At 45.0% G+C, this 23,567-nt stretch overlaps 1 protein-coding gene across 10 annotated transcripts in view; it reads right to left on the reverse strand.

Annotated features, from left to right (window-relative positions):
* Positions 1-23,567, reverse strand: part of EPN1 (epsin 1) — a 77,662-nt gene that overhangs the window by 19,685 nt on the left and 34,410 nt on the right. For 5 of the 10 annotated variants that reach the window (XM_040424598.1, XM_040424637.1, XM_040424575.1 and 2 more), the window contains 4 exons: positions 17,148-17,617; positions 13,616-13,865; positions 7,833-7,969; positions 5,264-5,335 (listed from right to left, as the gene is read on the reverse strand). In XM_040424598.1, the coding sequence (XP_040280532.1) occupies positions 5,264-5,335; positions 7,833-7,969; positions 13,616-13,865; positions 17,148-17,375 (687 nt within the window). In that variant the 5' untranslated portion in view covers positions 17,376-17,617. The remainder of the gene's footprint in view (positions 1-5,263; positions 5,336-7,832; positions 7,970-13,615; positions 13,866-17,147; positions 17,618-23,567) is intronic. The other 5 variants (XM_040424655.1, XM_040424628.1, XM_040424646.1 and 2 more) reach the window with 3 other exon arrangements.

A 23,567-nucleotide genomic window follows, 5' to 3' on the forward strand; every position in this document is an offset into this window, starting at 1 on the left:
CCCTTTCCCCATAACAGTGCACAGATCCCTTTCCCCATAACAGTGCACAGATCCCTTTCCCCATAACAGTGCACAGATCCCTTTCCCCATAACAGTGCACAGATCCCTTTCCCCATAACAGTGCACAGATCCCTTTCCCCATAACAGTGCACAGATCCCTTTCCCCATAACAGTGCACAGATCCCTTTCCCCATAACAGTGCACAGATCCCTTTCCCCATAACAGTGCACAGATCCCTTTCCCCATAACAGTGCACAGATCCCTTTCCCCATAACAGTGCACAGATCCTTTTCCCCATAACAGTGCACAGATCCCTTTCCCCATAACAGTGCACAGATCCCTTTCCCCATAGCAGTGCACAGATCCCCCCTCCCCATAGCAGTGCACAGATCCCCCCTCCCCATAGCAGTGCACAGATCCCCCCCTCCCCATAGCAGTGCACAGATCCCCCCCCTCCCCATAGCAGTGCACAGATCCCCCCCTCCCCATAGCAGTGCACAGATCCCCCCTCCCCATAGCAGTGCACAGATCCCCCCTCCCCATAGCAGTGCACAGATCCCCCCTCCCCATAACAGTGCACAGATCCCCCCCCCCTCCCCATAGCAGTGCCATAGACCGATCCCCCTACCCATAACAGCCCCGGCCTGCTGCTCACAGCAGACTAATCACTCACTGCATCTTTATTTTACCTTACAATCGTGACGCTCCAGTAACAACTCTGCAGGCAGAGCGGAGGGCGGCGTAACGTCACTTACTCACGTGACGCACCTGCTCCGCCCACTTTATGAATGAAGGAGGCGGAGCAGGCGCGTCACGTGAGTAAGTGACGTTACGCCGCCCTCCGCTCTGCCTGCAGAGTTGTTACTGGAGCGTCACGATTGTAAGGTAAAATAAAGATGCAGTGACTTAAAGTAAACCGCCCGCCCGGCGCGGGTGACAAATCCCACAAATCCCAAACCCCATATTTTCTGCCGATATGTACCAATATCGGCCAAAATGGATTAGGCCCATTTTCAGCCGATATTTTCGGCCGCCGGAATTTCGGTGCACCCCTACTTTTTTTTTTGGTTGACGACAGTGGCGAGACCTTATATAGAGCGGGCTGTGTCTTTCCAAATCATGTCCAATCAATTGAACTTACCACAGGTGGACTCCAGTCAAGCTGTAGAAACATCTCAAAGAGGATCATGAGAATTGGAAGGCCCCAGAGCTAATAAAGTGTCTGAACACTTACATTCACGTGAACTTTTAGTTTTTTCCTTTTTAACCAATTTGCAAAAATTCCTTAACTTCTGTTTTCACTTTTCATGGGGAACTGAGTGAAGATTGATGGAGGAACACTTAATATTTTTGATTTGTAGCACAAACCAACATAAAAATTTGAAAAAAGTGAAAGGGTCTGAAGGCTTTCCGAATACACTGTACAGACCCTTCTACACAGAACAGCACATGGTATGATATTAGGCCTGCAAAAAGCGATGCCTGGAAAGTGATGCTCGAAAGCAGGGCAAGATTGAAACACGGAGAACGAGTGAATTTCCAGTTTTGCCCAGAGTGTCGATTGGCATAATTAACGCCGAATGGTTCCACCTAGTAAGATTGCTACTTTATTAGGTTGAATGAGTAGAAATGATTAAAACTCTGGAAGAACTGACGACATAAAAATGCCTAAAGGGGTGTTAAAGGGTTTGTGCCAAGATAGACAATGACCACCTATCTGATGGATAAGAGCCTGATCTCTAGCGCCCCCCACTGATCGTGCAGGTGGATTCTGTGTCCCTTGTTTGACTGCAGCGACGGTCACACGTGCTCTCTATGGGACTGATGAAGATTTTCAACCAAGGTGCTTGGCTATCTTCATCTGCTCCATACACTTTGAATGAAGGGGCAGCGTGAACGCTACACCCGGCTCCATTCAAATGGAGGGCATGGGACATATGTTCTCATGATCAGTGGGTGTCCAGTGGTTAGGTGGTGTGTCGATCTTGGGACAACCCCTTTAAAAGTTTTAATGGGAGGAAATTACGAAAAGAAATTATATCCAAATAAAATAACAGTGGCAAATGATAGACCAAGCAACTTAAATCGTACATTACTTATACGAACACAGAGCAATGTGCAAGCGTTTTCTGGCTTCCGAAGGGGACGATGAGCGCTACTATTCTGAGTGGGCATAGTACTTGGGTGGAATAAACTAAATGCCCATTGCTCTGTGCCACGGAAGGCAGACAGGAAGATGGTAATGATCGCCAATAATGCATGCCAAACAGCTGGAGGGGTAATGGAGGGAGTCATCTGCATAAATATATGTCCTAAAAATGTCCTCGAAGAGTCAGGATCAGAGGGAGTCACGACCATGCACAGCATTTACCACAAATACGTGAGGAGCACTTCAAGAACCGGGGCAGAAAACCTCGTTCATACAGCACAAGGAGTTCCTTTCTGAACTGAATGGACATATTCCTAGCCGGGATAGTCGAGCGACCATGATGGAGGCCGCCCTTCCTTACCTGCCGATCGAAAGCACTGCATTGCTGTAGAATATACACTCACATACTTACCTTTTGATACCGGATCTTCCAGAAATTAAGAAACCAAAATTTAAAAGCACAATTTCAAGATTACGTCAGTAGTAAATCAGTCATTGGCAAAGCTTTGAATTCAGAGTTACATTGCGAAGAAGCAGCGGTGTGATCTCAGAATTAGTACATCAGGCATGCCGTTATGTTAGTGCTGTGAACAGACCAATGGAATGATGAAAAGAGCGCCCCCTGCAGCTAATGTATAGAAGGGAGCAAAATAAGAAATGCGAGGTGGGGATATAAAGTGTAGCTCCAGTGACTTAAGATGCCGGCCCTCCTGTCTGACCCTGGAAAGAACTGCACGATGGCCATACACCTGCCGGATGAGCAGCTATTCCTCCTAACCTTCCCATACACAAGCATACTTGTTTTGGTAGAGCCAGAGGAGTCTGCAGGGGCTTAAAGTGGTTGTCTCCGCTCCCAATGTCAGATAGGAGGGGGTCCTGAGGTGGGACGGCGCTCCCATCACCAGAATGGGACGCCCTGAAAGTGTACATAGAGCAGCCGCGCATGCATGGCCACCCTCCATTCATTCATTTCAATTAAATTTCAGAAAATTGACGAGTACTGGCTCGGCTATTTCCAACAGTCCCGCTAAGGGTGAATGGAGCGGTGGCCGCGCTTGCGCTCCTCGATTATTTCTATGGGACTTCCAAAAACAGCAAAGCGTGCTTGCTCGGCTATTTCTAGAATGCCCATAGAAATGAATGGAGAGCACGCTGCACATGCATGGTGTGCTCTTGTTGACTTCGGGCGCTTAGTTCTAGAGACAGGTGCGAATCCCAGAGGTGCATCTAACACTGGCGGCATACTCTATCGATATGCCACTAATGTCCAAGCTGGCGCAACCATTTGAACTCCAGCTCCCTGTTGAGTGTGCTTTTGTATGTGGGGGGCAAGTCTAATAGCTGACACCACCAACATTTGGCCAATAGCTACCTAAGGTGTATGGCCACTTTAAGCCTCTGCCATTCGACAGCATAGGATCAGACATGCTGAAATTGAACATGCCGAATGCTCTTTCCTCCCTGACATCTGTCATCTGAACACCTAATACCTATTAGATTGTCTGCCGATCCTGCTGAAATTGGCAGGTTTGGCCGACACTAGCCTAATGTGTATGGTCCTCTTTAAATCTAAGACTTCACTGCCCGATAGCAGCAATTGAGCCACCATGTTTCTCTTGACGTCAGGGGGCGGAAGTGACGTTCTAAGTAACTAGAGCTACACTGTAACTTGAGGAAAAGAGGATAATAAGACAGGATAATCACCCCAAATGAATGACAGGGGAATTAAAGGAGCTGAAATTGGACCAGGAAACACCGCCACTTTGTCCGTGTGCGGTGTCTCGGATTCTTTACAAGTCATGAATGGGGACAGGCTGCAATACTGTACACCGCCCATGAAGAAAGTGGCGCTATTTCTGGAGAAAAATTAAAAAGCAGACTTTTTTTAAAATCTGTGACACCCCCCAAGAAACCTGCTGTACTAATGAACTGAGGTGAAGGAATGTACTTGCAGAAAAACAAAGAAAAAAACACAAAACACAATATGCCGTCACAGAGACAAAAACGAACATATTTGAGGATTCTGATTTACAATTTAAAGGGGATGTCTGACACCCGCCATAATTGTAGATATAGACCTGAATCTGCTCTGCCTAAAGAAAGAATGACATTTACCCATTCACCGATGCAACACCAAGGGCCCTGTCCCGTATGGAACAAAAATGTGACGGTCTGTCCATTGTCACGCGCACCCATTTACTGGCTGCAGCGGTCACGTGCCACGTCATCGCTGAGGCCACAGAGCAAATGGAAGCAGAGGGGTTGGGACCCTCGGCGCTAGAATGGAGCATCAGGCAAATTCCAGGCCATAACTACAACTGCAGTGGGGACCAGAGAACCGCTTTACGGGGTTTTCTAAGATTTTTTAAAAAAAATGTCTCAGAGCAGTGGGCAGTATAAAAAAATTAAAAAAAAATAAATAAAAAAAAAGTCCCACTGTTCCGATCCCCACTGAGCCTGATCACTCAGGTGATCGCAACAGCCAGTCACTGGCCTCCGCGGTCACATGTGCATGAATGGCAGCGATTAGCTCCAGTAGTCATGTGAACAATCAATCAATGTCACGTGACCACTGCTGCGGGACAAATAAAAGGAGTGGTTTTTCTTTATCTTGGAAAACCCCTTTAAACACTCAGCAAGGAACATGGCACTTGGGCTTAACAAACCCGTCTATTTAGCAGAGTAAAGGCTGGCTATGCCTATGGACAGCATGAAGCTATTGCAAACCAGTAAGACTGAACTCATACAGTTTTTGATGGAGTTTTTTTTTGGTTTTTGGGTTTTTTAAAGTCAAAGTCAGAAGTGAATCCAGTAGGAAGGAGAAGTTTCGGTCCTTACATTTCCCGTTCCTTCCATATCCACTCCTGGCTTTGCATGAAAAAATAAATAAAAAACTGCACGGAAAACTGCAATGTGTGATTCTACCGACTGATCTACAGTTCTCAATCCAAGCAGGTGTTAAGCAGAAGGAAGCAGAGAGGGTTAATGGACATTAGTTGCACTGCACCTTCATCTTCTAGTTTATCAAACGCAGGAGGAGTCTTGGAAGGGGCTGATTAATCGTTAAAATAGCTACTGTAATTGGGTTTCGGAACAAAAACTCGTCAGCTCTACCTTGTCATGTTCCTCTTTGCTCATGCTAAGTGCAAGCTGAAGCTGCAATTCCTCTTCGGACACAGGAGGGGGCTGGGAAAGAAAAACAAAATAAAAGCACAGGACACAGGCAAGGTGAGGGTAAAAAATAAATAAAAAAGGTAAAAAAAAAAAAAACCCACAATAGAACAAAAGCAGATGAAGACAGGCAAGATAAAAGACCAGGTACTGAAATATATACCGCAGCTTCAGGTCTGCGAGGAAGAGCACGTAAGGCAGGACTTCATATAACAAGACTGAGTGAAGCTGAGTATATAGTGGCACAAAACTAAAACTAAGGGAAGCAAATAAAAGAATATACTGATGAGTAACTATAATAAAACAAAAAAAATAAAATAAAAAATAAAATAAAAAAAATCGGCAAAACAGGCACATGCTGGTAATGGTAGATACGGAGAAAAGGGAAGGGGGGGGGGGGGGGGGGGGGGGGAGTAAGGTTCTTGGTCAGGTCCAGAACAGGAATTGTATGTGGCCCCCTTTCCTCTGGGGGTACCCGCGACAGATCATTCCCAGCTTATAGGGGAGCTATGAAACAGTACTAAAATTAAAACCGGGTTTTATATGGGAGACTCTGACCTTCTGCCGGAGCTACTGTATGGTAATCATCTGTATAATACCTTCACGCAGAAGAAATACAGGTTTAATCAAAACAATGCTTTCAGCTCTGGTTTACTTAACGAAGCATCACAAGAACAGAGATGGCTGATATTACCCGACTTGGGTTTGGTTTAGGACGTGTGTCTGAAAGGTTCTTGCTTTTTTTTGTCAACGCGGGCCAATATATTTGTGTGACAATTTGTCGTTTGGGACGAATAATGTTAATTCAGCTGCAATATTCTAGCAGTGCAATTTGTTTCATCCGGCCCAGAGTTTGGAACCTTTCCATATGGCCACCTGGGTCACGTGACCCCCTGATATCACCACTAATTCAGAGCATGCTCCCCTGTGTTGCTGACTTCCTGTGAACTTCAGGATCATCATCCGCCAAATCCCTTCTGGAAGTACTCAATCCCCCTCCCCACTGTCTTTGTCCCTCTGTAAGTCCTCATTTCTGCCTTATCTAAGGGACAAGGAATGCAGCTGCTGAGTGATAAAACTTCCCTGACTCCCACTGCTTGTCTATGCTATCTGTGAGTGCTGTGTGCAGAATCTCCAGCGTGTCCTAAGAGATGCAGCTTCACACTGCCCTCCCTTGCCTCCTGCTTGTATGACCTGACAGAGAGAAACCTATTACAAGCAGGAGTCAGGGAGAGCAGTACGAAGCTACTTCACATAGGATACACTGTGACTCTGCAGTGTCAGATCTATCACTTACTGCCCTTAGATAGGATTCAGAGCAGAGCAAGTGCAGCGTGATGAGACACTGGCCCCTTTGTATCCAAAGAGACAGGGGAACGAGGGGAAACCTTATAGGGGTATTCCCATCTCAGACAATGGCGGCCTATTGCCAGCCAAGCGTGAAATCCCCATCGAAATGAATGGGAGCGTATTTTCGGCGGCCCCATAGAAATTAATTGAGGACGCCCGCACATGTGCAGCACGCCCTCCTTCGCTTTGCCGGACGGGCACCTATCAGACAATGGGGGCATACCCTAAGATTAGCGCCTGATCACTAGGGAACCCCACCGATCACACAAATGGGGTCCTGGGTCCTCATGTTTGAATGTAGCGTAGGTTGCGAGCACAATGTTCAACTATCTTCATCAGTCCCATGGACTTTTGGCTGTCTGCCGCTGCTCCATACAACCGATGTGGGACGCTAGCATATTTGCAGTCTAAGAAGACCTGGTGCTAGTATGTATGCACTGTATGCATTTATGGGACATTCACAATTCTGTAAACTGAGCAAGCTCATTATGATGCTAATTCATATATCTGGGATTATGATTCCTACAAAATGGAGGATGCTTTCTGCACAGAGCTCTTTCACAGCCCCTTCCCTCTGCTGAGTGGAGGGGCTCTGAAAGAGAAACCTTCACAGCAAAATGCCACCTCCTATGCACTTGCAGGAGCAGAACCTAGCAGAATAAAATGTCATATTCATGCTACGCCTGATAATAAAAAGGTATGCTTGTACTTATTCCCCCCCCCCAGCCCCTACCTAGTACTGTCAGCTGTTTATCACAGTCAGAACTGCTGACAGTATCCCTTTAAAAAAAAAAAAAATAATGTTCTCTAGGAAAAATTAAAGGAAAATGTTCGTGGGCTGTTATGCATTTTGGCAAATTTTAAATTTGCATTAATGGTTGCAAATCTATAATATAATAGGCTTTTTAATAAATCAGTCATACCACACTCGAACCCCTGCTCCAAGTTACACCCCTGTCCACAGCACGGTAATAAAAAACACCAAAGAAGGAAAAAAAATCAGACTCCAAGGCATTTGGACCGCAGACATTTCCACACTGGTGCCTTGAATATCGTGGGGTAACAGGATACGGACGATCTCGGTTCTCTGCTGGATGTATACAGGGAGATTTAATAATGCATTTAAATGACGTTATCCCAAGAGCCCCCCGTTTGGATTTACCTTTGCTCTTACCTGCTCCGCCTCTTCTTTGCTCATGGCTAGAGCAAGCTGGAGCTGTAGTTCTTCCTCTCCGCTGCTCTGCGGCCAGGCCTGCTCTCCTTCGACTGGTGGGTTCACTGCTGATGACGCAGACGACGCTGTTATGAAATATTAAAGGGGTTACCAGCGGATACAATGATTTCGCTAAGGCACAAAATTGGTCAAGGCTTTTTTTAAAAAAAAAAAAAAAAAAATTAAAAAGGAGTATTACTCACCTCACCGATCCCCTTCCTAATTAAAGGGAACCTGTCACCTTCTAAAAACATCCCAAGCCGGCAGCAGCGTGTTTGTAACGATCCTTTTCTTCCTGCAGGTAGTTGAAGCAAAAGCTGTAAAAACGTTCTTTAATCCCCTGCCGGCGGCGCGCTTCTCTAGTCAGGCTTGAAGTCCAGGGGGCAGCGGCCTCCTTGCTTCAAGTCACGGTAACCGCGCCCCCTTCCCTGCGCCTTCGCTGTGATTGACAGCGGCCAGTTAGACAAAGGCAGCCGAACTGTCCTGCATAAGCGCTGTCAATCACAGCGAAGGCGCAGGGAAGGGGGCGCGGTTACCGTGACTTGAAGCAAGGAGGCCGCTGCCCCCTGGACTTCAAGCCTGACTAGAGAAGCGCGCCGCCGGCAGGGGATTAAAGAACGTTTTTACAGCTTTTGCTTCAACTACCTGCAGGAAGAAAATGATAGTTACAAACACGCTGCTGACTACTCTCAGGTACTGCTGCCGGCTTGGGATGTTTTTAGGAGGTGACAGGTTCCCTTTAAATTGCTCATTTATTCATAAATCAGTGCAAATAACTTATTATGTAGTTTTGCGCCCAATGTTATTTATAATCATCTATTTATCTATGTATCTACTTATACATTTTAACTTACTTTATTCTTCTTTTCTGTGCCCAATGGCATTTGAATGTATTCCTTTTGACTAATCTGCTCTATTAAACTGTTTTTTAACAGGGTTTCTATATATTTTATTATTCCCATACATTTTATTATTATTGGTAATATATATATATATCTATCTATCCATCTCCTCTTATATGTATTTATTCTGACATATCCATTGATGAATATATCTTATTGATATACTGTTTTCTATTCTACTGCCTTCTAGTCCAGTTTGCCATATATATCCTTTTTTTATTTTTCTAATGGTATTAAGATAGAAAAAAAAAAAAGCATATTTCTCAACTCCATTGCCTCTGGCCAGCATATATCTCACAAGTCTGAGCCCACCTCTTCCTAAGCAATTGCTGATTTATATGTGAGTTTCTATGTGTATGTATGCTTGTATATCTTGCTCCTGAGGAATTTATTTACTTCCCCAAAACGCGTCGAGCTAATTTTAATTGGAATAAAGCAACCTTCTGATGCTGCATCCTGTGAGGTCCCGGTTTCACCACTCTGGGATAAGGAATCCATTACATCTGTCAGGCGATCTCGGCGAGGGTACGAGTGTATCGAGTTTATCTTTTACTCCCCTCCCTGGTAAAGTAAGTGGTTAATATCTACCTCACTCAGAAGTATGTCGTTTTTTTTATCTTTTACTTTGTAATTCTTCACTAACTAACACACCCAGGATTGGCATTTCTTTGGCGCCCTCACACTTCGTATGCACTCTGTGTTGGCATTTCTTTGGCACCCTCACACTTCGTATGCACTCTGTGTATGTCACAGGTTTTATGTGGTAGCTCAGCCACACTCCCTTCAAAAGGAGGTTTTTGGAATAATCCTGGACAACCCCTTTAAAAAGACATTCGGCAATCTCCCGTTTTGTCCTGCCACATGTTCAGCTCTGTGCACCCAGTCCAGCGATGACCCTCGAATGTCTGGCTGCAGCAGAGACCTCGGTGACTGGCTGCAGATGTTATTGCTGGAGAAACCAGTGGTGGAGAGGGAAATGTCGACACAGGAGTGGCAGGAAATTGGGCATTACTCTATTTTATACCATTATAAGAGTTTAAAAGGACAACCATTTCAAAAGGATTTCCAAGACTGTCCAAAAATTGTGGAGATGGCTAGGATTGTTAAAAAAATTAAAAAAGAAACTTTACTCACCTACTCAATCCCCCGCTGTTCCAGTGCCACCAGGAGGTCTATGCCTTCAGTGTTGATGTGCTAGTTCAGGCATGGCCAACCTGCGGCTCTCCAGCTGTTGTAAAACTACAACTCCCACCATGCCCTGCTGTAGGCTGCTAGCTGTAGGCAGTCTGGGCATGCTGGGAGTTGTAGTTTTGCAACAGCTGGAGAGCCTCAGGTTGGCCATCCCTGTGCTAGACTATTCTACCTGACCACTGCAGCCAATCACTTACCTAAGCAATCATATGAGGTGGTCAAGGACGTCGTCACTGGCGCTGAAGCGACGATGTGCTTGACTACCGCAAGTGACCGCGAGGCCAGCGATTGGCTTTAGCTGTCATCTGCAGTAGTCAGAACCCTTCAATGGAGCGGGCCCAGAAGCATAGACTGATGGCTCTGGAACAGCAAAAGATTATTTTTTTTACATTTCTGGCTTTCTCCACCATTTTTTGGGGGTCCCAGAAGACCCCTTTAACTGAAACACATCATAGTGAAACATCATACTGAAATCGTCATTATACAAGCGGAGGCATAAAAAATTAAAAAAAAGACTCAAATGACTGCAATAAAATAGAGAATCTGATCAACAGTATATATTCATGACAGCAACCATCCAATATCCACATACAACGATATAGATTTCCATAAGGCCACAGAGAATTCAGAGATTAGATAAGGGGTGAAGGTCCTTGTAGGTGAGGCCACTGGGACTCCTGTTAATATTTACTTCACAGGTAATATGTATGACTTCTAAATTCCAAAGCACAATAAAGAGAAAACCTTCCACCCACGATTGGTACGGGGCCTCACATAGTCCAACTGTGCGCACCAGAGGTTGTACGGTGGTACCTATAGGCATACTGTGTACTGCCATATGTTGGGATATTCTGGGTTTTGCGTCCATAATACAGACATTAAAATATGGCGGTGTCTGAAACCTGTCTAGGGACCTAGATGCTGCTGTCTTCATGAGCTGTCACGTATCAGCACAGCTTCAATCCTGGACAGATTAACATTTCTTCAGCCCATGAGGGATCTCTTCTCCTTGACAGGTGGTGAAGAGTGTGTGTTACCCCCATCCCTACCTTGGCAAAGCTACTTTGTGATACTGTAGCCCCTAAATGGTCTGTTTCCCCTGGAATATCTGGATGCTTTTTCTCCTCTCCACACACTGATCTGCTGTGTACAACCTCCTTCCTCTTCGATGCTGCGAACTCTAACCTTAAAAGAAGGAAGGGGGAGACCAGACAGAGCTAACACAGGCAGGAGCAGTGTGTTGTCAGATTTATAAGTTATTTACGGGGGAGGTGTTATCAGTGATTGATATAACTCCCTGTGTAAGTGTGTATACAGAAACAGCTGTCAGTCACTGATATGGGGAGGTGTTATCAGTGAGTGATAGCATTCTCTGTGTAAGTGTGTATACAGAGATAGCTGTCAGTCACCGATAGATGTACACAGGGGATGTGTTTTCATTGAGTGTTAGCATTCTCTGTGTAAGTGTGTATATATATATATATATGTGCTGTCCACATCTTCTGCGGCCCCATTGAAATGAACGGGTCTGCACCTGTTACGCAAAATTGCGGAACGGATGCGGACCCTGAACTACGGTCGTCTGAATGAGTCCTAAGTGTGTATACATAAATAGCTGGCAGTCTCCCCCATGAACAAATGTATCAGAAAGAACAGAGATCTAAATGTATAAATTGCAAGTTTTACTGAATCTTTTGGCATAAAACTATACATCAGTCTGCTCAGCTCCTTCTGCTCTTTAACCTGCTGCCTGCAGATTGCACTGCCTTTCATGGTGACAGGTTCTTTTTAAAGGTAGAATGCAATATAAATCTGAATATTCAGTGCCCAGCAAATGTATGACGTCATTATAGGTTGCCCCAAAGGCCTTGTCTACGTTCACTAGCAAATCTTTCCAGTTTTTACATGCAAACTCATCATTCCTGGTGTACACTAGGAAGCAAAGCGAAGGTTTCAATACAAGGACAATGAAACAATTATTCTTGTACTTAAACCTAATGAAATGCAAGTGGTAGCACCAAATGTTTGCTTTGTGGAGATAGCCATAAGGTAAAGCTTAAAATAACTCAAGCAGGAAATTTTATTGCCACATGTACACCACCTGACATGCGGAATAGGAGCTGAAAGTGTAAGGGGAAACTATTCAAGGAAGCCCAGATCAGAACAGGAGTGGGGGACAGAAAAATGTAAGAAATAAACTCCTTCTGCAAAAAATAAAAATAAAAATCATCATAAAATAAAGAACGAAAAACAACCACCTATTTGTAAAGTTTGCCTGAAACCAAACAGTCTGGACATACAGAATCAGAGACCAAAAATGTAAATCCGAAACAGGGAGTCTATAGCCCCATATTCTGATACTTTCCTGCCTCAAATGGGCTGTGCGGGAATACATAATTTCTAACAGGTGCCGGCAGCCGGCCTCCGCTACTGTAAGGATCATACTTACCTGCTCCCCACCACTCCAGTCCTTTGCGCAGGCTTCCACATCTCCATCTTCTCGTCCGAGGAATGATCTTTCTCCTAGGCATAATGTCACGATCAGTGGGGGGGGGGGACGGGGGGGGACTCCACACTGAACACAGGAGGGAAGGGGAACAGTAACTAGGCCTGGAAACTAGGGAAGGAACAGGTCACCTCCTAGACAACCCTAATCCGGGCCCTGACTACCTATCAATATGAATAGACCTTGAAGGTAGGAATATTCATAAGCAGGATACCTAGGCCCTGATTTCCCTATAAGGCCCTGGAATAAGTATAGGACCAGAGACAACCCATTCCTCCCCAGATGGACGAATGGAAGTCTCTGTCTCAGGCCAAGATACAACAACAGTGAATATAACAAATACAAACAAACGCGACACTTAACTTCTGTAGAGATGGAAGAACAGGAAAACCAAAGACCACCTCACACCAGCTCAGCCAAACCCAAATGAAGCCATCTACCGCATAGTCAGAAGGGTGGGGTCAGACTATAAAGGTAGAAGTGATGACCACTGAGCAACAGCTGAGAAAAGGGGAGTGGTCATTAACCCTATCAACACTGAATAAAGAGAAATCAAGGAGGCTGTTAGATTCCTCCACGCTCAGCCAGTCTCTCTGATCATCTTACACCAGTCACCTGAGGGACCGTGAAACGTCACCTCAACCTCCTCAGCCAACCGCTGGCTTGTGGACACATGCCCGCTTAAGCCAGTGGTTGGCTGAAGAGGATGAGTTGACCATGCCCATACCAGGGAGGAAGAAAACAAGCCGAGGACCGGAAGATGGAGAGGCAGGAGCTAGCGCGGAGGACTGGAGCAGGTAAGGCAGGCTGACGGCACCTGCTAGAAATTATGTATTCCCGGACAACCCCTTTAAATGGGAAGTCCAGCTTTATGGGCTTTTTTTACTGACCACCTCAGCCTGTTCTACCTCCGCTGTGACTCTCTTCGATGATCTACTAGTCTCCATCCTGTAAACTTCCAAATCTCAATGGTAAAGTATCCCCAAGCAGCACATCACCATTGAAGCCAGTTGCGATTTACAGGGCCAGGTGAGATGACAATGCAGGAACCTGACGCTGAATACTAGCATATCAAGAGAGATCAACATCCCATCTAAAAGACCACATGGAAACCATAAAGCACTCCTACGTACATGTAGACGTCTGTGCGAGCTTCTCCTTGGTCTTCAGCGCGTGCGCTCTTTCTTCCTTCAGCCGCTCATCGTCCTTCAGTAGAGACACCAGCTGTTTCGCCTTCTCTCGGACATTCACACCTTGGTCTTTCCCGTCTCTGTCCACGTACTGGAAATCTTTCAGTGTCTGAATAGCATATATGTTTTCTTTGCACTGCTGTGCTACCCGCTCGGAGCCCGTTTTTATTAAATACTCCATTAGAGTCATAGCCTGAAAATTTACAAAAAAAAAAGTCAACCTTTTAAAAATGTTCCTCAAAATCGAATTAAATACCAAGCTAGATGCTGCAGTAACATGCCGCTCCAAAAAACGAGTGTGCAATTTTTTGCTTATGTGGCCACGATATGCTAAACTGTATAATTAAAGGGTGGTGTATCCTCCCATCCGATCCACAAACCCAGGGAAGAGGAGCTTGAATGGAGCAGTGGTCAAGCAGGTCTATGGGTCAATGGAAAACGTTGAGCACTGTACTAGGCTGTGCCCAACAGTCCCATAGACTACATGCTTGATCTCCACTGTCAGTGAAACTGACCATGTGTGACCACCAGACATGGACACATTAGGAGTATGTTCTGAGTGGGAATCAGACCACCACCAGGGGGCGTAGTAACAAGTGTGTTACTGCAATTTGTTGACACGTGAGAATTTTGTTAATGATTCTGGGGTTTAAATCAATTTAGGGATCTGGTCTGGGGTCTAAATCAATGTAGGGGTCACCAAAAACCAGTGTGCAAATTTATGCTTATGGCAAAGTGTTTGGTCATGATATACTAAACTCTAATTAGAGGGCGGCGTTCCCTCCCACCGATCCACAACACCAGTGATGAGGAGCAGTGGTAAAGCAGGTCTATGGGACTAATGGCAGACTGAGCGCTGTGCTAGGCTGTCCCCCTGCAGTCCTATACACTCCATACGCGATCTCCACTCCACCGCCAATGTACAGGAGGATCCAGGCGGTGGGACTAAGCATGTGCGACCACCGGACACATTAAGAGTATGCTCTGATAAGGAATCAAAATACCACCAGGTGGCGCCATAACAAGCGCGTGACAGCAACATGTAGACACAGGAGCATTTTGTTAATGATTCCAATTGAAAAGAGGTAAAGTTGTGACTAATGAAACAGAATTTTAAGATTTAATTGTGGGATGACCTATTTCAAATTAATAAAAAAATAATAATAGTAATAATATAAATGCATATTATATATTTATACATAATATAACTAATACAGGTTTATGTCACATTTTGTCATTCTGAATGCGTGCCGGGTCTGTCCATGACACAGCGGGCAGGAAGTGTGATGACAGGCAGGACGGCTATGCTCAGCTGCTGGAACCTGCTTGTCATACCCCATTTGTCACACTCATTAACCCAGCTATGATGAGTGTGACGGCTGTTCATTCCACTGTCAGGTCTTACTGGTTACTGGGAATGAGGATTTCTGTAAAAGGAGGTGGTGATCGCCTACACAGGGGCGTGCAGTTTCATTTTTCTGTTTGCATCTAGATACAATCTGCATGAAAGGTTGAGCAACTTTACGATCATTTGCTTTTCATATATCTGCCCCGATCTTACATTACACGTTTGACATTTCATTCCACAGCAGCATTCAGAATTCTGCCAGTTGCTCTCAGTGCAGTGGTCACTGATTCCATCACGGGCAGATGATTTTCTATTAATAAAGATTATCATTTTTATTTTATTAATTTTTTTACCTTAAAAGGGGTCGTCTCATTTCAGCACTTTTTCCTATAGTGTGCAAGCGCGACCACCACTGCTGGATTGTAGGGTGGTCGTAACCATGGAAACGAGCAGTGTATAATGCGACGGAAAAGGAAGCAATATGGACAATCACAGCACATTAGTAAGTGCCTTGTATTAACTTTCTCTACATGATAAATGCCATTTGCTGAAGTGTGGGAACCGAAAGAGAAGACGTCATCGGCGCAGGCGCACTGAGGGAGTGCTGAGGAGGCGAGCCTCCTTCTCTCAGTGCGCCTGCGCCGAATAAAGACAGGCGCCGGATTTGAAATGCTGACAGGGCAAGCCGGAGGAGGAGAGCGCTCGCTGGCCCCGTCAAACAGAAGGAGGGGGCGGTTTTTTGCGGCGGCTACCAGCAAGTAGACGCCCTACTTGCTGGTAGTGAAGTCATTTGCATATTTTAAAAGATCGATTTTTAATGAAACAAAGCCAAAGACAAAAGGTAAGAGCCCTATATAGGGAATAGTCGTTCAATAAGGATTTTAACAAGCCGAAAAATGTGTTTTGGGGGTGACAGAAGCCCTTTAAGCAAATGAGCTATTAGAGCACCAGGAGGTGTGCTTATGCGGTTTGAGCACCGCTCCAGTGATGCCCCTCAATACAGATGTCTTCTTTATTAAAAACACACCTTCCCTCCCCTTAGATTGACATTTAAGCCCTGAGTTTTCGTGCATGTGCATTCGATCAAGCAGTGAAGATGATTAGTGCGCACGCTCCGTTGACATCGCTGAACCCGGAAGTGGAGGCGACGTCGACTTCATCTGCAGCCACCTCCCCATCCCCATTCATTGATATCAACAGTGCAATTGGCTTGCAGAGCAGCGAAGATGATTAGTGCGCATGCACCGTGCTAGCGATTAAGCACACAGGTCCGAGAAATAAGCACTAGCTGTGAAATCTAGCGCTGTCAATCTAAGGGAAGGGGTGGGGCATGTTTTTAACGATGAAGGCGTCTGTATTGAGCACCAGGGGCGTCGCTGGGCTCCAAGCACATAAGCCCACCTCCTGGTGCTCGAATGGCTAATTTGCATAAAAATAAAAGTGCTAATTTCTCCTACACAAAATAAAGGTATCGATTTACTCAGCTTCACATCAATCCTACAAGGCTATATTTCTGATTTTATAGGGTTGATCCTGGTGACAGAGCCTCTTTACTGTAGGGGTCTGGGGTCTAAATCAACTTAGGGGTCTGGTCTGAGGTCTGAAATCAATTTACAGTTCTGGTCTGGGGTCAAAATCAATGTAGGGGTCTAGTCTGAAGTCTAAAATCAATTTAGAGTTATGGCACGGGGTCTAATGTAACGTAGGGGTCGGGTCTGAATAAATTAAGGGGTTTGGTGTAGGGTCTTAATTTAAGGCTCTGGTCTGGGCTCTGAATTAATTTAGGGGTCTGCAGCCATGATGTAATGTTTTGGCTGCACTGAAGTCATGCCTGTATACTACTTTGGCCAATCAGCAGTGTACAACATGAGAACATTGAGGCCAGTGATTGGCTGGAGCAGTCATGTGTGGTATACAGGCATGTAACCACTGCATCTAAAAGCTTTAATATTTATATTTTTTTAACAGCCTTCCTGCAGTTTGGCCCCCAAAAATTGTACTGGGACAACAATTTTAAAGTTTGAAAGGGTAATGGTGTCCATTATGCACCAACCAAAATCAATCAGTCGAAGGAAAATGCACAAAGCTGTGTATGAGTATATACACTTAAATAGTAAGTCCTCTTACTTTATAGACATGTCTCCAGTTTTTCCCATGGTCGTTTAGCCGCTTCCATATCATGCTCATGATTTCGGAGAACGCCACCACGTTGTACGTGAGATCGGCAATTTCGGACATGAGAGAGCTCGATGGGCCCCATGGATCATTCGACGTGGCTTCTCTGACTTTGATTTCAGCTTCAGAGTAATTGTGGACAATGTTTTTCATCTGGCGGCGGAGCGAGGAGGTAGACATGATGGTTGATGTACTGCCCGGTGACGGCGATGAATACAATTAGAATTACACTGTATGGATCAGGTACAGAGCGAAGATAACGTCTGCAGATTGTCTACAGCAACGATGCAGGCCCAGCGATACAGCACGTTTTTCAGGGCATCCAAGAAAAACACCGCCTCCCGTTTCCAGTTGGCTAAGATGTCCTGATATAGCTTCCAACACTGACGACTTTTGGCATTGTGAATGTTCTAAAGCCACATCTGAAAAGGACAAAAAATATATATTATTTTTTTTATAAAACATAGGTCAACATAAAAGGCGTACAAAGACTGGCAATAATAACTGACAGAACGGGTGTGGATCCCCAAGAGAAAAATCATAACCACAAGCTACAGTGGGTCTACGGCAGACACGGAGGATGCCGTCCCAAGTACTATGCCAATCCACTCTTCATAAATGGCGGGCAAGGCATTCTAAACTTGAGAGATTTGCGCTATGAAGCCTGCAGAAGTGTAAATACAGCTCCTTAATAGGACACAGGCTGTAACGTTTTCTGTAGATTTAAAAGGAATGTATCACCTTTATTTTTTTAAGAAATTAAAAACAGATACTGAGACTTTTGAATCTGTTTTCATTTTCAGTTTATAGATTTTTTTTATTTTATATTTTGTACATGATGACAAGGGGAGACTTATGCCTTACAGCAGACACAAAGACCATACCTGTAGATAGGAGACTGACTTCTATGGGAGTGTTGTGGGCATGCTCTGTGAACTATGCAGAGGTCATTGTGCAGGGAGGGGACGAACACCTATTGCGAATGGTTGCTCATGCTTTATCTATGTACAGGCGGTACTGTTGGTCTCTATTAAAGGGGTGTCCGGGTTAAGTGCTGAACCCGGACAAACCCACATTTTCCCCCCTCCAGCCCCTGTGATATGAGCATCTGAGCATTTTATGCTCCAATGCTGGATGGAGCAGGCAAGGGCTTGTTTGTTCACTTTTGTACACTGCTAGGCAGAGGCTTCCGCCTAGCAGTGTTACAGGTGATGTCACCAGCACTGTTGGTCCGGCTTTAGCGATGCCCTAGCCGTTTTACAGGTTAGCGCAGCGCTAAAGCCTGCCTATTGGTGCCGATGACATCACCGGGCTCACTAATGGGCGGAAGCCTCCACCTGGCAGTCCCTATGGAGAGCCCAGTACGTCACCGGATCTCCAAAAAAAGCAGATTCAGCGCAGGGCAAAGGAGAGCATCGGAGCATGAAATATCACAGGGCCTGCCTTGGTGAAAATGTGGATATGTCTAGGTTCACCTCTGAACCTGGACAACCCCCTTTAAATAAAAAAAATTGGTATATGATATTATGAGGCTCAGTGACACAGTGAAAAGTATAATAAAAAAGTAATGAGGGACATTTACTATGATATATATATATATATATAAAACTTTTGTGGTGTCAAAAAGTTGCAAATGTGCATTAAATCTATGAGAGGTGTGCATCTCTGCATAAATTTGGCACCTTATCTGGTGGCGCAGGGGAAATCAAAATGGGCAAAGAAAGCATTGTTTGTGGTAAATGCCCCCCCCCCCAACCCATATGTTTAAAGGGGGTTGTCAAATAATCAAAACTAAATTTCACAGGAACGGGAATCGGTAGAGAAGGGAGCTTAGCAATGGACTTGGAATGTGGCGGGCAAAGGATAGCAGCATTCTATAAAAGCACAGTATATGATCTTTTTTATAAACTAACACCACATCTAGTATACAATCAAACATGAGGTGCTTAGCAAATATATTTTGATCAAAAATATATATATGTGCCCATCCGCCACAGCAAGGTGACCTCCACACGGTTCCGCTCTCCTTGAATTTAGATGCCCATGAACAGCATAGAAATAGGTTTAGAGTTATGTTCCCATCTGTACTGAGGTCACCTTGCAGTAGTGGATGGGCACAGATATTTTACAATCAAAAATATATTTGCTAAGCACCTCATTTTCCCTTCTATGCAACTGTGTATTTATTTTGCCCTGCAGGATGTATGGACTAATTCTGTTTCTGTTCCACGAGGTACTCTACCCAAAAGTAGCCTCTGAGAGCCTTTCTATAGGGCATTGGGGGAAGCACTTTTACACCTTCTCTTGGCAAGATCCAGTGTCTCATCAGACCACACCTGTAATCATTTACATATCTGTCTGAGACATAACTTCATGCAGAGTTTTGCAGCAATCCAACATTCCCATCTGGGGGCAGTATTTTTTTTTTGGTCAGTTATACCGGTGTAGGTGAACCACAAGACCAACCCCTTAGTCAGCACACAACACACCGCCTTATCTACACTGTACTAATGTGCCGCACTAGAGTGACTCCTTCCACCAACAATGTAAAAAGACAGTGCAGTATAATTTCACTTTCACTTTTAATGATTAGACTACTTCCCTTTAATCATTACCCTTTAAAGGGAACCTGTCATCAACTGTATGCTGCCCATACGGACGGCAGCATAAAGTAGAGACAGGCGAGTTAATTTCAGCGGTCTGAATTTTATTTATAATAAAAAGTAAGCGGTTGCCGAGAACCAACATCACAATCATTGCAGACTGGGCCTGGAAAAGAGTCCCGGCCACCTGAGAAGAGTCCTGGTTATTCCTGCCCTCCTGCTGATGACTGACAGACTTTTACCTAGTTCCCTTTCTCTCTAGGAGAGAACTGCCAATCATCAGCAGACGGGTGAGAGAGCAGGAGAATAGGAATAACCAGGACTCTTCTGAAGTAGATTTGACTCTTTTCCAGACTCAGGCTGCAATGATTATGATGCTGGTTCTCGGCAACCACTTACTTTTAGTTCATGAGTGACACACCGCTGACATCAGCATTTCTGTCACTAATTTATGCCGCCCTCAGTGAGGTCACCATAAAGTTGATGACAGGTTCCCTTTTAAGTGAAACACAGGGCAAATGTTCATAATTAGTAGGAAATGAAGCTACTTGGGTCAAAGGAGTTCTCCGCTTTGCACAATCACTTTGTTAGAAGGGCCCATTGACAACCAGGGGATCCCTAGTGATCGTGGAATCTCGGCAGTAAGTGCTCAGTTTCCCTGCAGCGCCACCACAGGTGACATTAAAAATTACACAGAGGCCGAGAGATGACAATCCTGCACAGAGGACTCCCTCTATTAAAGGAAATGTGGCACCAAAATTTTTCTCTGCCACTTTAAAACCAGATAGAACAGCTCAGGCAAAATGTACAGGAAGTAGAACTGAAAAAAAAAAAAAATCTGCAATCAGAAAATGAAAAAAGGACTTGTGTCACTAACAGCACTTAGAGATTTCCTTTACAGCAGCCAACATGGGCCATAGATCGGGTCGGATTGGCTCACCAGAGCCTTGTGGGGCCAGGATCTCCTAACATAGTGGGCCCCAAAGGTCCAGGAGAAGGAAAAAAATAACATTTGGAGCCGCCTTTGGATCCAATAACTTGCAACTAGAGTCTATTTCTTTAATCACAATCTATTAGACTTCATTGATGATATGGGGTTTGGGCCCCAAGAATAACTTCCTCTGGTGGGCCCAAGGAACCCCAGTCCAACCCTGGCCATAGACACAACGGACAGGAAGGAACCTCATTGACTTCTATGGGAGGTGACCTGTGCAAAAGGTCAGGAGGGAGTAGATAAGCTGCGACATTGCCTATTGTGAATGATTGATCCTGTTTTATCTATATAGGTGATATCTGTCATTGTAATCTTGCCTGTGATGATAATGAGATGACTGCTGAAAAGCGATCTGTGGAGACCAAGAAAGAGGCACCTATTATTTGGCTTAGTGGCCAGTGTGAAAACTGCAGGTTGAAAAAGGGGGTCTGCTGAAGAACAGAGAGTACAGCGTTTGGCTATTTCCAGCAGTTCCACGGAGAATGAACGGAGCGACCAGGAGCTTGTTGGGCCTGCTCCTCCATCAGGATGAGGGAACGGGACCTCCGGAGGATTACTAACTCCTGGCATAGTATATGGGTACCCTGTAACCATGTGCTATGCCAGGATTAGCTGAGCGGAGCGGCTCCTGCCCACTTTGCTAAGCCAAGAGCCGACATACAGTTCTCTTAGCTTAGCAGGAGCACGCTCCACTCAGCTAATCCTGGCATAGTACATGGTTACAGGGTACCCATGTACTATGCCAGGAGTTAGTAATCCTCCGGGGGGCACGGGCAGGAGCAGCAATATACGCTCCTGCGGCCCCATTCATAAACTTCACAGTCCGTACACCACTGAGTAGTCAGCGGTGTACAGAGAACTGAGTTTTAAGCGCTTTAGGGAGAAAAAAGTATAATAAAAATACAAAATTAATTAATAAAGTATATTAGAAAAAGTTTTATTAGGGAATTAGGGACATCCTATAAAAAAAATTGATACAAAGGTTTAGATACTCTTTAAGGCTGGTGCTACTGGTCTGCACCAGAACACCGTGCAACAATAAAGTAGAGAAAAACAAGAAGGTGAAGGAAGATAAGTGAAATCCCATGGAAACCACTTCCTTCTCCATTCTTTACGATCTCTAGCTTTAATGCACAAGTACTCGAGAAGCGGCAGGATGTGACCGACGGGTAAACGTGTTGAAATCTACGAGCCTGGCAGACCGCTCGCTCCTTCCTTCCTTCCACATTGCTGTTTTGCAACTTAATTTGTAAGATGCATCATCTGTTATAGTCTTAATTATGTTAACCTGCTTGGTTGACCCAGCAGCAGAACAAGTCTATGATATTAATATTACATGGCAGGAAACAAAAAAAACTATTTAAAGGAAATGAGTCATCAAAAATCATCCTATTGTTTAAAAATGAAATTTTTATGTTAAACACATTTTTCATGATTTTTTTTTATTTTCATGTCGTTCTCTATACTGAGTGTAGCGTGAGTCACTACAGGGGGCACTATTTCTTCTTATGGAGAGCACTTAGTAGGTGTAAGGAGTGTTATAGGCCAGACAATGCTCCTCTGGGAATAAAAAAAAAAAAAGGTATGGCGATCAGCTCTCATTCCAAGACTCAGCAGATGAGATACTAAAGGTTAACAGGGGCGGACCAAAACTATTAAAAGGGGTCGTCCCACTAAAAATATTCTACAGTTTTCACACCAGCACCTGGATCTGAATACTTTTGTATTGCATGTAATTAAAAATTTTGCAGAGCCACCGAGTTATTCAATAATTCAATATCTGTATAGCGCCACGCCACCTGCAGTTTTTTTTCTTTTCTTATTTCTTTGTCCGGCTCACTAGGATGGCCGCACATGCTCAGTTTCATCCTTCACCCACATCCTGAGCTGTGATAGGGAGAACATGGACACGCCCCCTGAGCTGCAGCAGAAAAGACACTCCCCCTGAGCTGTCAGCTTGATATAAATCTAGCAGAGCAATGAAAGGGGAGATCTCTGGACCCATGTGAGGTACAGGGCTGGTTCTAGCTTTGTTAGAAAGAGGTTGTCATGTACTATCTGATGTCTGATTTCCACTTTTACATTAGTCATGGGAAAACCCCTGTAACCCGAAGGATAGTGGCCTAGACCCTTCACACTTCATTAAACCACCAGGGAAGATTGAATAAGTAAAAACATTTTTTTTCTAATTTTCTGTTGCCTAAACCTGGGGTACGTCTTATAGTCAGGTGTATCTAATGGTCTAAAAAATAAGGTAATTGGCCAGCTCTGCCAGGGCTCCAGATGGCGACCAAAATGGTCGCCAATGCGACTTAGAATTGCAAATGGCGACAAGACTTTGTAGTCTTGTCGCCCATTTGCGCCTAGACCTTCCGCTGCCCTTTCATCAAACATTGCGCTTCACACATCGAATCTCCATCGCCAGCCGGCCAGAATAGCAACAAACCTGATCCTCAATCAGGTGTCCGATCACATGCAGGTGAAAGACTTTGGATTATGCTCACTGATTGGCTAATCTGGCACTCCTGCATTGTGATAGGCTGTCCGCCGATGGGTGGGCGGGGGCTTGGGATGGCGGGCGTTTTGATGGACAGCGCAAATAGGCTGCAGTATCCGGTCACTATCAGGGCGCCTGTGTGAAGGTGAGGGAGCTGGGGCGGTCACAGTTCCTGGGCTCTCAGTGCCTGGAGTGGGCGGGTTTGGACGGAGCAGAGTGCTTGATCCCATGCTGAATGGCAGCCAGTGGCTGGTGCAGGTACAGGTAGTGTTCTCCTA

The sequence above is a fragment of the Bufo bufo genome, chromosome 1, assembly GCF_905171765.1.
Source record: "Bufo bufo chromosome 1, aBufBuf1.1, whole genome shotgun sequence".
Lineage (NCBI taxonomy): Eukaryota > Metazoa > Chordata > Amphibia > Anura > Bufonidae > Bufo > Bufo bufo.